Below are 13,951 nucleotides of genomic sequence, written 5' to 3'. Positions count from 1 at the left end.
TGAACATGAGCCAGAGTGTGCCCAGGTGGCCAAGAAGGCCAATGGATCCTGGCCTGGATCAGGAACAGTGTGGCAGCAGGACCAGTGAAGTGATTCTGCCCCTGGACTCAGCACTGGTGAGGCCACACCTAGAGTGCTGTGTCCAGTTCTGGGCCCCTCAGTTCAGAGAGGATATTGAGGTGCTGGAGAAGGTCCAGAGAAGGGCAACAAGGCTGGTGAAGGGACTGGAGCACAAGTCCTATGAGGAGAGGCTGAGGGAGCTGGGGTTGTTCAGCCTGGAGAAGAGGAGGCTCAGGGGAGACCTCATCACTCTCTACAACTCCCTGATAGGAGGGTGTAGCCAGGTGGGGGGTTGGTCTCTTCTCCCAGGCAACCATCAGTAGGATAAGAGGGCTCTACCAGGGGAGGTTTAGGCTGGGTATTGGGAAGAAATTCTTTACGGAGAGGGTAATCAGACACTGGAATGGGCTACCCAGGAAAGTGGTGGATTCTCCATCCCTGGAGGTTTCTAAGATGAGACTGGATGTGGCATCAGTGCCATGGTCTGGGAACCATGGTGGCAGTGGACCCAAGGGTTGGACTTGATGATCTCAGAGTGCCTTTCCAACCCGACTGATTCTATGATTCTATTCTATGATTCTATGTATTTGCAAGCAGTTGACAGTAGACTCAGTTAGTCTCCCTAGATTGTTTCTGCACACATACATTTGGAAGTTGTAGGTACACACTAAGCCTGTTTTCAGCTGGCAGAACCCTTTGGAGACTCTTTCCCTAGTGTCAGTTTAAGACTTTTCAGTTACTCAATGAACCCAATACCTTGACTGTCATTCAGAAAATAACCCAGACTTGGAGTGTATTGCAAGAGAATGGCAATTCCTGGAGCTCCCATTATATATTCTAAAGGACAGAAAATTTGGGGTTCTTTTTCAGCTGCTAAAGTAAGGATTGATAGTGTTTTGATAAAAGCCATGTTTCTCTTTCCCACTCAAATATTAACAAATCTTGTACACCTGAAAGTACCTGGATTTTCTATCAGTGCTTTACTGGTAAGGTCAATCTTCTTAAGGTTATTTGAGCACTATAAGCAAAATTCTGCATTTCAGCTTTTATTTCTATTATTTTTTTTGCACTAGAGATTTCAGTTATATATACTTTTTCTCATCTATAACATCAGAGTGTAATCTCTTTTCGTGCCATGTGAGTCTCAAGTGATAAAACGTCATCACGTTTTGTTTAGTCTTTATCAATATTTTACATGTGTGCACAAAGTCTTCATTTCTGTGCTTTTTCCCACTGTAGTAAGGGGGGGGGGAAGGTTCAACATGTTCACACAGGTATGGCATGTGAAAATGTATCTGTTTGTTTGCAAGGGTTAATGTTATCAGAGGGAAACCCCTTTCTTTGTAGTACATGAGAAAAATGGTGAGAATAATCACAATAATAGAACATCTGGGTATTGAATGAATATGACATTAATAAAGTAGCTACTTTCACTGAGTGAAGAACTACAATTTAATCTCATGGTGTTATAGAGTGGAAACATTTCATCACAGTGTATGTTGATGGGACAGATCCAGCTACTCTGGTGCATTGCAAAAGCAGAAAGCTTTTCATTAACTTTTATCCTCTGTTCCTGGTACTCAATTAAATTAGGCTGTCTAGTCTTAGTCCATTGGCACCATTGTAACTTCCATCCACTCAGTCTGTTCCTTGAGATATGAAAAAAATACCTTGACTATAAAGCCAAGTATAAAATTAGGAGAGATCCAGATTCAGATACTCACACAGAGGTGGCTGCAGGAAAAAGTTTCATTCTGAAAGGTATTCCTGTTCATGACAGATCAACACTGTCTCTTATAATCAAAACTGAATCCATTGACAAGAAGAATCACCCAAACAATAAGAAAAATACAATTTCCTTAGAAATAGAGATAACATTTTCAAAGTTCATACTATAATCCTGTTGAACTTGGATATCTAGTCACAGACTCAGTATTACATTGTGTGATAACGTTGGCATCACTTGCATTTGGATTATATTTATGTTTTAATTACAGATTTTCACCAAGATAAATTTGCAGTAGGCCATGGAAGAGATCTAATGAATTTCCTCGTATCAGATTTTGTCTGGTAGTTCTATGAGTATATTATATTTAACTTCAACTTATGTTTAACCCCTCAGCCACTGTGTTCTCAGAACTGCTCCTTGTGAGTCCTGTGCCATCTTAAGATCACAAATGCTGCTCTGATACTACTGTAAAGGGTCAGAGCGTTTCTTGTACCCTCTCTTTTATATGAACGCTGAGCCATATATAGTGGCCAACAGTTCTCTTACTCCTTATGTATCATGGGAAATACAGCCATATCAGTGAAACTTTTATTTTATTTTGCAGATTTTTAGTGGTCCTCTGTAGTTTTCAAGAAATACTGAATAAATATAGTCCCACCGATCCTGGTCCTGTCACTGTTCAGGTCAGAGATTTATCACCGACCATACCGTGGCTCCTTCTAGCACTCAAAGCTTCCTTTTGATGGAAAATAGGGTGTATAGTAATTGGGTTGATATATATCTACATTTTGCCACAGCATGGAAGTGAGGTCTGGGAGAAGCAGGCACTAACATCCAGGAAGTACATCTAAGTCCTTCAGTTTAAAATTCAATTTTCGAACCCAGATTTCCTGCTAAAGTAGGGCATGTGATCTGTAGCAAGAATAAAACAAAGCATCCCACATTTCTCTGCAGACTAGAATTGTATTTTTTTTAGTTTGTCTTTAGCCTTCCTGCAAAAGAACACAGCAGAAGGAGTGGCCAACCTTGAGAGCCACCCCCATCAACCTCAAATTGTATCTCTCTGCAGAAAGCTTTGGCTTTCCAGGTGGGCTGCAGATCTTGTCATTGTCAAGAGAATAGAATAATGGCAAAGCATCCACTCTTTGGAGAATTGTCTCGTGTATGAATCCAGTCCAAAAATTCTTTGTGCAAAACATTCCAGCCATATGAAGTCTCCAGCTATGAATCATTTTGTCTTAAATATGAGAAACTTGCTCCTCAGGTACACACTCCTGAAGCTTATTCTTCTCAAACACCCCAACGTGACATGTTCTCTTGCTGCTGTTTCACATGGAATACCAAATCCTACCCCCTTTCCCATATGATATCACTATTACTTTTAAGATTGTGTACTCCTAGACATCGTTTTCCTGTGGGATGGATGGCATAAGAGGCTGCAGAAAGGAGAAAGGGCATGAAGAAGGGACCCTTTAGGGCCTCCTGCTGGCACCCCCAGGGAGATGGTGAGGCAGAAACAAGCCAGACAACCCTCAGAGGTAACTAAAATACCTTCCACTGCCCAGAAGGGACAGGCAGAGGTGGCCACCCCTCAGGAGTTTGCTGTTAGTCACAGAGGGACCCATTTTGTTGATTAAATGTTACCATCATGCCCTTGTCACACTAATTGCCTTTTACTAACAACAAATAATGAATTATATTTGATGACTGTCTGTCCACACCCCTGATTACAGAGCCCCTGTATCCCAAATGCTATGTTTTACACAAGCAGTAATTAGCCTGTAATAACATACAACAGATATAGCTCAGATTGTTTTTCGTCAGAAGTCATTCTCAGTTCTTTGCTGCCACTGGTCTTGTTCTAACAGACTTTAAGGAGAAAATCTTGTCCTTGTATCTTGGGGAATCACCACCAATTTTTTGACAAAATTTCCATTTCCATCCTCCTCTTAAGGACCCTTTGTCTTTTTACAGTTCCATGAATTTTTTTCTGCAATCTCTCCAGCAGGTCAGAAAAAACAGTACATTGTTAAATGCTTAGAACTTGATTTCAGGCAGTAAGATAGTCTAGGGGGGGGAAAAAAGCAACTATTACATGGTACAGTGAAATCTCTTAGCCGCTGGTCTGTTCTGTAGCTTACAGTCTAACTAAAAATTTCCAGAGCATTCCAGAGTGTAAAGTCTCTGCACATCTATGGGCCATGACAGGTCATTTTTTTTGTCTAATTCTTAGATTAACTTTGAGCTGGTAGATAACTTGTCTTAAAAGACTTAGTCTCTTTGGGCAGGAATGTACACACTATGGTTAGCAGCTTCATTACTAAATAAGCTCAAACCTTGTGTTCTCCAAGTTTGCATACCCTTGCCAAGTTCCATGTTAAGTTATATGTCCCCTCTATACATGGAAGTCCCTGGAATTTGCACATATAACCAGGCTGTGGAATAGAAATTAGTTGTTCATGACACACTGAATGTTCGTGAAATGTCCATGAATTAGTGTGGAAATTCCTCTCTATTTCCTTACAAATCTGAGTATTATCCTATTACACCTTTTTTTTGCTCACATACATGATATTAAGTAGGCTTAATCACACACGAAAAAAAAACTATCACTCTAACAAGTAGGCTTTCTGTCAGAAGAAAATAGATATTTTCTGAAATGCCTAAAAAAAGTATGTCTAAAATCCACTAATTTTTTCAAAGTGAACTTATAGGATTTCAAGGAATTGAGAGAAATCTGATAATCAAAGAAGTAGTTAATTATAGTTAATAGTATCTTAATTATAGTCTCTATCCATAAGATTACATGTACACTGTACCTTATTATTTCAATTTAAATACATGCTCCTCACAGCTTCAAAATTTGGTAAGAGCCTGTAGAACAAATCAACGCTTCCTCTTACTACAGTTTTTCAAATTATTTCCACTGCTTGAAGTGAACATTGAATGCAATTATTTTATATATTGGTCATTGTTGCCTTCCTTCTGCTCCTTCACTTAACAGAATCATTAAGTTGCTTTTGTGTGTTTGTTTTTTTAATCTGGTTTTCCCAGCCATCTCCCTGTAGGCATAGTGGGGGAATAGGGGTATACCTTCTGCCCTGTGCTAATGTGACTTTCTTACACATGACTGAAGTCAACTCAGCATGTTTTATATAGAACTGTTTGTTTTATATACAAAGTTTGTATGTGAAAGTTTCTCACAAGAGGTTAAGAGTCCAACAGAATCCAACTGTAACCTATTCTTCTCCTGGTTATGTCTCTTCTGTGAACCAGATTGTTTCCTTCTTAGTGGGTTGGAATTACCCTTTGAATAACTAATACATACTCTAATACTGCTGCACGGTATAATAAATGTATATGGTGCCCTATGGGTGTCACAGTTGGATTGTTAAGCATATGCCAAGGACATTTCTGCTCGTTTGTCAGTTTGGAGACAAATCCTGCTCCACTGAAGTAAAGCTGGCCTTAAGGCAGCACATAAAATATTACAGATTATTGATTTATCAAGTGACAGTAACTAATGACAGGGAACAAATGTTCTCCTTCCAAGTCAGTCAGTCTTCCCTCATATAAAAACATCGTCAGCAACCTGTCTAACAAAGCAGCTCTTAGTTTTTGCCCAGCAATCGATGTGACTGGTCTCTCTGTACTGCAGCAGCTGGTCTGCACTGGTAATTCCCAAGAATCTCTGCACACCATAATTCTCAGTGATCTCTGTGAGAGTCAGGAATTCTCAGCAGCTGCCCAGGATCAACTGCTAGGAGATTAACGGGGGACTTCGGAGACAGTGTTCCTCCTTACAGAGCTTGAAAGTGAATTTCATGTCCAACTACACTACGGCTACCTGGAAAGAGAAATTTAGTTCAGCAGCAGTGAAGCAGTTGAGCTGTGCTAGAACTTTACAGGCTTTAAAGAAAAAGTTAATTTTTATTTTCTTTTACCCACAGGTCTACCCACGGATAGCGCCGGCATTTTGGCACTACCTGCGGGTAGAAGTGAGTAGCGGGTATTTGAATACTCCCACGTCTTTACTTTACAGCTTACTAGTATTTCCTGACCTCCTAGTTTTGTCCATTGTGCGGAAATAATTAGCTGCCATTCTAGTTGCCATTTTTTCTGTGAATGTAGTCTTGTACTTATTCCATATTGGTTTGACTACGGTGTAATTACTAACCCAAGTCACAGAGATGTGTCAATATGCAGGATTAAAGAAAAAAAACTGAAATGTGAAAGTCAAGGCCATATCATGCATTATGACTATAGCACAGAATCAAAGTATGTAAATACATACCTGCACCTCCTTTTATAGACACATTTTACACTCATGAGAAGAATATGGAGCTTCAGTTCTGTTATATCATTTTTGCAAAGTTTGTTCAACTCAACTTGATATCATTTCTTCCCTCTTTTGTCCCTCAGGAACATGAGCAGCTCAGCTATTCCTCCACAAGGTCCAAGGCTCCAAGTGTTATCATCACAGGTCTCAAGCCAGCCACCAAGTATATATTTCATATCAGAGTCAGGACGGCAGCAGGATACAGCGGCTATAGCCAGAAGTTTGAATTTGAAACTGGAGATGAAAGTAAGTTTCACTGAAGGGAAAAAAAAATAAATACAATAGAAGTAGCATCTAATTCTAAAACAGTGAGACACTGGGAGTTTGAATGGCTGAAGCCATACCATTTGATTATCACAAAATGACCACTGCTGTGTGACAAAAAACAAGTAGGCCTCAGACTCACACTTCTGGGTTTATAATAAAAAACAGAAATTTTAGCCCAGCGCTGCAGCCGAAGGAGTGTTCTCTTCCATAAAATTTCCTTATGGGTCCCTTCAACCTGAAGTATTCTAGGATTCTGTGATCATTTCTTTCCTTATAGCAGGCCTTCCTTTTGACATCTAGAAATACCCTTAGTCAGGCTTTACTAAATCCAGCAGCCTCATGCAAGATCGCACAACAGTGATGGACTCTTTCCTCTGCAGTTTTTACTGCTCTCAGACTCTACAAATAAAAAAAAAATGAAAATTTTTATATGCATTTCCATCAACCAGTAATTTGCCAGCAAGAAGCAAGAAGCCTACGTGTTCCTTCAGAATTTGCAAAAAGGCTCGATGTGTGATGTTCATGCGCTAGATAATTTTATATTTAAGTCATTTATCGTCCTGCATATTCAAAGAAATCAAAAACAAGGTATTTACATGTATTTGAGGTAAAATTAGTGTAGTAGATACAACACTAAAACACTCATTAATTAAATTACTTTAATTAACCAATTATGTATACCATGTTTTTCATTAGTGTTTTGGAATTCAAGTTGCTTAAGCTAAAATACAGATTCAAAACTAAATAAGTGCTTCCAAGAGCACCCAGGGATTTGTGTTCCAATTTCACTTCTTCTTAACTTCTGTTTCAAAAATCAATCTGGGATAGATTTCCAAGTGCTTAATGCCTAATTGCACTTCTTACAATTTTTTGGGTACTTAAGCCAATTGGTTTGAAAAGGAGTTGAGCACTTGTGCGCTTTCAAGAATTTCAGTAGATCTTGATGCAACAAATATCTGGTGTTGGGCACCCAGGAATATAACTGATATAAAAATTAAACCATATTTAAACTTCTATGAGTCTCGTTGTGTTTGTGAAAATGTCACTTGCTCATCTGAATCAGGAAGACTGTGGTTCCAGTGGCGTTTCTCTCCTTGGTGCTGCTGATAGAAATATCTCCTGGGAGTGGGAATCCACTCACTCTATCCTAGCCCCATCTCTCCTTCTCAATTCACTAGTACAACTAGCTCTTGGGCTCAGCTGAAAGTTTTGTGATTTTTTAATATACATTCTTCTCAATTATTCTGAAAGATACCAAATAATATTAGACCAGAGCGGACTACTGCAGCTCCCTCCATCTCTACCAATTAGGAACAAGTTACCTGGTTAAAATTAGAAACAAGTTACTTTTGCAATTAATTTTTGTGGACTTTTGGTTAGCCAGATTTTAATTAATTTAAAGCTAATATTTTCATTAAAAGACTGGAAAAATAGAATCTTTTAAAAGTCTGTGCTGTTGACAGAAAATTTATCAACCAACAATCTCATAAAAAAATCATTCTCAATTGGCATTAGCTTGTAACATCCTTCAGCTCTCTGCTAATTGTACATGTTACAGAAGAGAAGAATTCCAGACGAGTTGTAGGTAAACATCCAAGGTTATTCCATTTACCCTGTTTGAATATTGACATAATTTGTGGATAGATAATGACAAAGAGAGCAATTCAAAATGAGCATTTAAGAAAACTTAAAATTAACAGACTAGTTATAAAAAAATATTGGCTCATCAGCTATGAGATGTGTATATCAATGTCCTAAAACATTCTGTCCTTGGCAGGACAGTGCTGTCGTGCCTTCTCCCATTTACTGGGTGAAACACTATCTGTGTCAGTTCAGTTATATAGGATAAAATTAGATACATCATTAGTGGGAAAACTACGACATTTTGGTGTGATTATTAATGGTGATGCATGAGGGAGAAAGAAGACCAACTATGCAGCAGTAATGACAAAAGTTAGTTAATAATGCTGATGTGTTTTTTTGGGGAAACATCCTGGCTTATTCACCCCCAGGCTGAGACAGCCACTGCTTGGGGAGCATGTTGTTGTTGAACTCTTCTCCTTGATGCAAAGACAAATAAATGAAGCTTTCCAAAGAGTAAAATTTGTACTTTCTTTGTGATAGGAGATGCAGTTACCTAGAATAGTCAGAAAAATTCTCTTCAAGGAAGCAGGGATTCATGAGCGGATGCTGTCAGGCATTTCTTCCCCTGTTTAAAGCTAAAAGGCTGCTGGGATATGTAATACCTTTACAGAGCATAGTAACTACTGCTTTTGACCATTTTATTAGTCCCTCTGTTTCAGCACCTTATGGGCAAAACACCTGTAGTAAAGATGGCAGGGTTTAATGCACTCCAGATACACACAGGTACCACTGCTGTGGCTGTAAGTTGAGGTATAACCTCACTTTTATCTATTGGAAGTACCAACTATCTGAATCACCAAAAAAAAACTCTGGTCCTTCCTAACATAGAAGAAAATGCATTCTGAGAATAAAACCCCATTTGTCCTGGGGCAAATATGCTTTTATCTGTAACTGTAGCCCTCTCTATTTTTTTTCTCTCTCTCTTCTAACTTGTTCTTTATGGAAGACTTTTTTGTTGGTGGTGGTGGTTTTGTTGGATTTTTTTTTAAATAAATGGTTCAATGCTTTTTTTTTAATTATTTTCTAGAGAGGTAGTTTTTACTGTAGTACCTCAGTGCCTAGAGGGATTTGTAAAATATTGAATAATTTACAGCTGTTAGGCAGTGAAGTGTTTTCATGCTGTAGCTCTCCTGTGCAGGGCTTGTTCTAAAACCAAGCGTATTTTCCATGTCAGCCTTTCCATCACTGGGAGAAAATAATCTGAAAGCAAAATGGTTGGCTTGTTCCAGAAGGGACCTAAGGGACAAACTAGCATTTTGCAATATGGACTAGTGCTTGGGGTGAACAGAGTGATAACTGTAAACACATGATGATATTTAATCCAAAAGCAAGGTAGATTTTCATATGCTTTAAGTCAGTCATATTAACAATAAAAAAAATAAACATTTCAGAAATGTTATGGGAATACCTGATTGGGTATTTTATAAAATTGAAGACTATGAAAAAACAATTGGCCTGAAAACCTGATCTTGATGAAACTTTAACTTCCTTACCGTAAGCACAGATGGTGACTTTCTTTTATTTCTGGATTCCCACATTCTTCCCCCTTTTCCCACATCCAAAAAATCTACCTTTAACTTTTCAACCTCAAAACATGCTGGTTTGGATTTGCCATTGGATTTGATTGAGACCCTTGAGCTCCATTCTTTCCAGAACTCCAAAGATCAAGAGAAAGGTCTAGAATCATTGATTCCAGTAGAGGTCCAATACTGGTTTAAGCACATGCTTTGATTCATGACTTGATAGAGAAGCCATCCCTAGGATTTTTAGAAATACATTGAATTACCAATGAAAAATGGAGATTATGCTTTTGCTTTTTTTTTGTTCGGATCTCAACCTGCTTGCACAGGCTCTCCATTATTCCACTGGTCAGAGGGGAAACACTTGAAAGAAAGCTTTTCAAGTGAACATGTACCAAAAAGTTTTACATCTTTATGCTAGTGACAGCACTGTCTTTTCATCCTAAACATCCTTTTTAAGATCACCTTTCCTTTGCCTTCTCCCTTTCCCACATTCCCCCTTTGACTGGAGCCCATCAGCTCATTGTAAATGTAAAGGTTACCCTAATGAGACACTGTGTTTTACTTATCTGTTGTTCTCAAGCACTGTTGTTTACAATGCCTTGTAGAGCCATCTGACAGACAGTTCCTGTCTATTAGAGCTCCAGTTCTCACCATCCACACTTATCTATCTTACAGCTGCTCACTATTATCTGTCTAGCTGTCTTTCTTGTCACTTTTTTATCTTTAAGTCTGCTGGAAGGTCTGCTGCCTGATAGATGTCAAGTTGAAATAACTAAAGGATGTAGCTAAGAGAGAGGAGTGAGCTGTCATTAGGCCTTCCAGGTCTTTTATACCAAATACACAAACTTTTAAAATATTGTGGAGAAATTTGCTCAAAGAAAAGAAAGAGCAGAGCTGAAACATTCTCTCTGTCTGTCACCCTCTTGTACCATGACTAAAACGTCTGCACCATTTCTTCCAGTCTGCCCAGTGAGGAAATGGAGAAGCTTTAGGATATTTCCCTTCAGCCCAGAGAGGAGGGAAAGTGCAGCTCCTCCTCCACACATTCGGATGAAGAACCCAGAAAGGAGCCAAGACAGGGTATGGATGTCAAGAGCAGCTTGTAGGCACAGAACTGACACCAGGCCGGATGCAGGAGGGATATCTGGGCATGCTGTCAAGCAAGGAAGCTGGAACCATGCAATTAGACACTTTAAATGTCATTTCAGGCATATAACCCAAGCTGAGCATGAGGATTAAGGGAAGTGAAGAGTTTATCTGGTTAATAATGTGTTATATACATGCTGCAGTTTTAAAATGAAGTCATCACTTTGACTAATCACATTAGTTGCAGGTACAATGTGTTTGAAGTATTTTGACACCCAAACATTACAGAATACTATTGAATCATCTGCTGGGATAAGTAACAAATTCTCCCTTTTCCTTGTCTTAGGTTACTCATTTTTTAAAGTACGTTTTCTGTCAAAATGAATTTATTGGCTTATGTATTCCTGTTGCACCAGCGCTTCCTCACCCCCTTGTCTATCAACTTCAACAAATGGAATATGGCCCCATACATGGTACGGCCACATTCATCCCTGTGCTCACAGAGCTACTGATCATCTAGCACTGGATGGATTTGGATGGTGCAGAGTTGGCAGATATGAGACTGTGCACTGGACAGCATAGAGACAACAAAATATTGATTTTAGCTGTATGAGTACTGACAGTGTTGTCTAAAAATGAGATTCTGGGAGAAAAATGCTGTGTGCTTCTGTGATTAAATGCAGTAGTCTAATATGTACACACAAAGACATGAAATAAGGTTGCAGGAACTTGCTTGACTTTGCAACCTACCATAATTGTTTTTTAAACTGAGTTTTTCTGTCTTGAATAATCAAACTAGTTCTGAGGAGAAACACAGGGTCATATACCAATATGCACAGGAAAAATAAGGAAGAAAAAAACAGGAAATTACAAAAAAGATTCAAGAACCTGCAGACCAGAAGCAATTAAAGTTCTTAGTATTTACAACTTGAACTTAAGAGAAGGCTGGAGAAATGAGAAAAGAACAGAGATTGAGAGACATATTGAATTTAATCTAGAATGGAAAAATGCTGTAAGAAAAAAAAATGTTGAATGTCCCTGATTACTGTCTTCTCACTGCCTAAATAGTGTTTTATGGAACCTTTTACCTGCGTGTGATAAGTCTCTGTATGTGCATACACATGTGCTTGTATGTGTGATGTTCACTGCACTGTGCCTTTATTGATTTTATTGAAAGATCACTTCAAGCAAAAATAAGTATTTCCATCATTTTACCTTACCTGCCTCTCTGTCAGTTTTTAAGAAATCCACATTTTCCAATTATACTTGTCTGTCATTTGACTTTTTTATCTGACAAGTAAATTAAGGTCATCTGGAAGTTTCAGGTTTGAAAGCTCCTTATAGTTATTTGGCTACTTGAGAAAAAGAAATCCTAATGTATTGGACTCTGACATCTCTGCTAATACAGTAAAATACAAACAAGAGAACCAGAATGGTCACTTGTTAAGTACTTACAGTCTCAGCTAAAACTTATACTGCTTAGAGGTGGAAAGAACTAAAGCCAGGCTAGAATTTCTCCCCTTCATTACTATGACTTTGGTTCCTGATAGAAAATATGTATTATTAAATGGATAGATTGGATTCTGTTTTAGCTAGAACTCCAGGAAATAGCATCTCCATCCAGGAGAAATGATCCAGGGCACACGACTTTCTCCATCTCCATAACTGCAGGGTGCTGCTTCAGACCACAGAGTTGGTCCCTACATTTGCACCAAGAAAGGCCCTGAGTTGTTACCTTGGCAATGAATATCTGTTGACGGAAACCACAGCTAATTTATCTGAGCTCGTGGTTTGCTTTTCCTCTGCTGAATTCACTGTTTTTTCACCCATCTTTCTCCTATTAAAAACAAAAAAAGAGAGCTGCAGGCTGTTCCTTCACTTCCATCACAGAGATGGGCAAGAAAGACTCCTCTGAAACCTTCTCCATCACAGCTGCCAACCGTGCCTGGCTGTAACAATCTTTGCAACATTTAGCACGACTCCCACTAGTCTGAAAATATTCAGCTTTTTATTTGGAGAGCCTGTTATTATTTGCCTTGTTACTTGTGGGGCATGATATTTGTTATGTTGTATTTTTCCAACTAAATCTGACTCTGTGGAACATAATACAGCACACTGTAACTCCCATAACATCACTAGATATCATTTTGGAGATTAGCTATTCAGTGAGTATTTGCTACATCATTTATTGGAAAATGTGTATATTTAACTTGTCTACAGAAAGCTTATGACCACAGATACTGAGCGCCTTGTAATTTACTGCCTGTGCATGATTCCATAAAATTATATGGAGAGAAACCTAATGGCAGAAATTTAACAAGTTGCTTTTTTGCTGAAAATTTTACATAAACTACTGTTGTTTTTATTTGCTTTACTACTATTACAAAGCCAGTTTACACTGCTAGTTTCTAAACTCACACAAATATTATTTAGAAGCCAAATGTTTTTCTTGGAAACAGCATTTTATGGGGCTTTGAATGCAATGTGTGCATTGTATTGGGCTTCATCAACCGCAAAGTGAGAGAATATAGCCTGCTGAGATTTCTAGGCAGCAGCTTTGGTGACTTCCCTAAGCTGTAATCAACTGGTGCCAAAAGAAAGTTGAAGATTTTGCTTATTGAACAGTTTGCAAGTTTAAAATATCAAAGTTGCTTTCCTGACAAAAGTAAAAATTATTTTCTTTTCTTTTTTACTACTCTTGTCAGAGGTCATTGAATAGAATTATTTATTCTCCTTTCAAAACAATGTTTTATTTCCCATGGAAATAGAAAGTAAGAATTGGGTAAATGTCATGTGGTGAAAATGTTCAAGTGTAACTGAGTTCAACAAATAAAACTCTGAAGTCACAAGACAGGAGATAGAGAAAAAAACAAGCCTAATTCTTTTTCTACTTATGTAGTACTTGGACAGTGAGGACCAATCTCATTGTAAGTAGGTGCTTTGTCAATGTAAAAATTTAATATTATACACAATACATTAATAAAAAAAGCAAGTGTCTGGAGACCAGGTGATCTTTTTTAACTCCTAAACATCCTACAAAAAGCAGAGAGAAAAACACGAGGCATAAGAAAATTAATTTTATTTTTTTTCAGCTACAGCGTTGACAATCCCCAAAGCATATTGTGGGAAAACTCTATGCATTTTGTGTCAATAAAAATAAACACCAGACATGCTGAAGTGTCTGTGAAGCTCCACATTTTTCTTTTTCTACTTTGCTTCCTCCTGAAGCTGGTTTAGTATCTCTTACACACACAGCTCTGCTGATGACTTCATGGGCCAGGTGGATGGAGAGAAGTTCTGAAT

At 38.4% G+C, this 13,951-nt stretch overlaps 1 protein-coding gene across 5 annotated transcripts in view; it reads left to right on the top strand.

Moving 5' to 3' along the window:
• EPHA6 (EPH receptor A6) overlaps positions 1 to 13,951 on the top strand; it is a 449,435-nt gene that overhangs the window by 314,129 nt on the left and 121,355 nt on the right. For 2 of the 5 annotated variants that reach the window (XM_017832763.1, XM_017832761.1), the window contains exons 7-8: positions 5,740 to 5,787; positions 6,212 to 6,374. The exons of 1 other annotated variant lie outside the window; for it this stretch is intronic. In XM_017832763.1, the coding sequence (XP_017688252.1) occupies positions 5,740 to 5,787; positions 6,212 to 6,374 (211 nt within the window). Of the gene's footprint in view, positions 1 to 669; positions 939 to 5,739; positions 5,788 to 6,211; positions 6,375 to 13,951 lie in introns of those variants that run through there. 2 more of the 5 variants (XM_017832765.1, XM_017832762.1) reach the window with 2 other exon arrangements.

Source organism: Lepidothrix coronata, unplaced genomic scaffold (assembly GCF_001604755.1).
Source record: "Lepidothrix coronata isolate B3197 unplaced genomic scaffold, Lepidothrix_coronata-1.0 Scaffold205, whole genome shotgun sequence".
Lineage (NCBI taxonomy): Eukaryota > Metazoa > Chordata > Aves > Passeriformes > Pipridae > Lepidothrix > Lepidothrix coronata.
The sequence above is the reverse complement of the archived record's forward strand: the minus strand, read 5'-3'. Positions and strand labels throughout refer to the sequence as shown.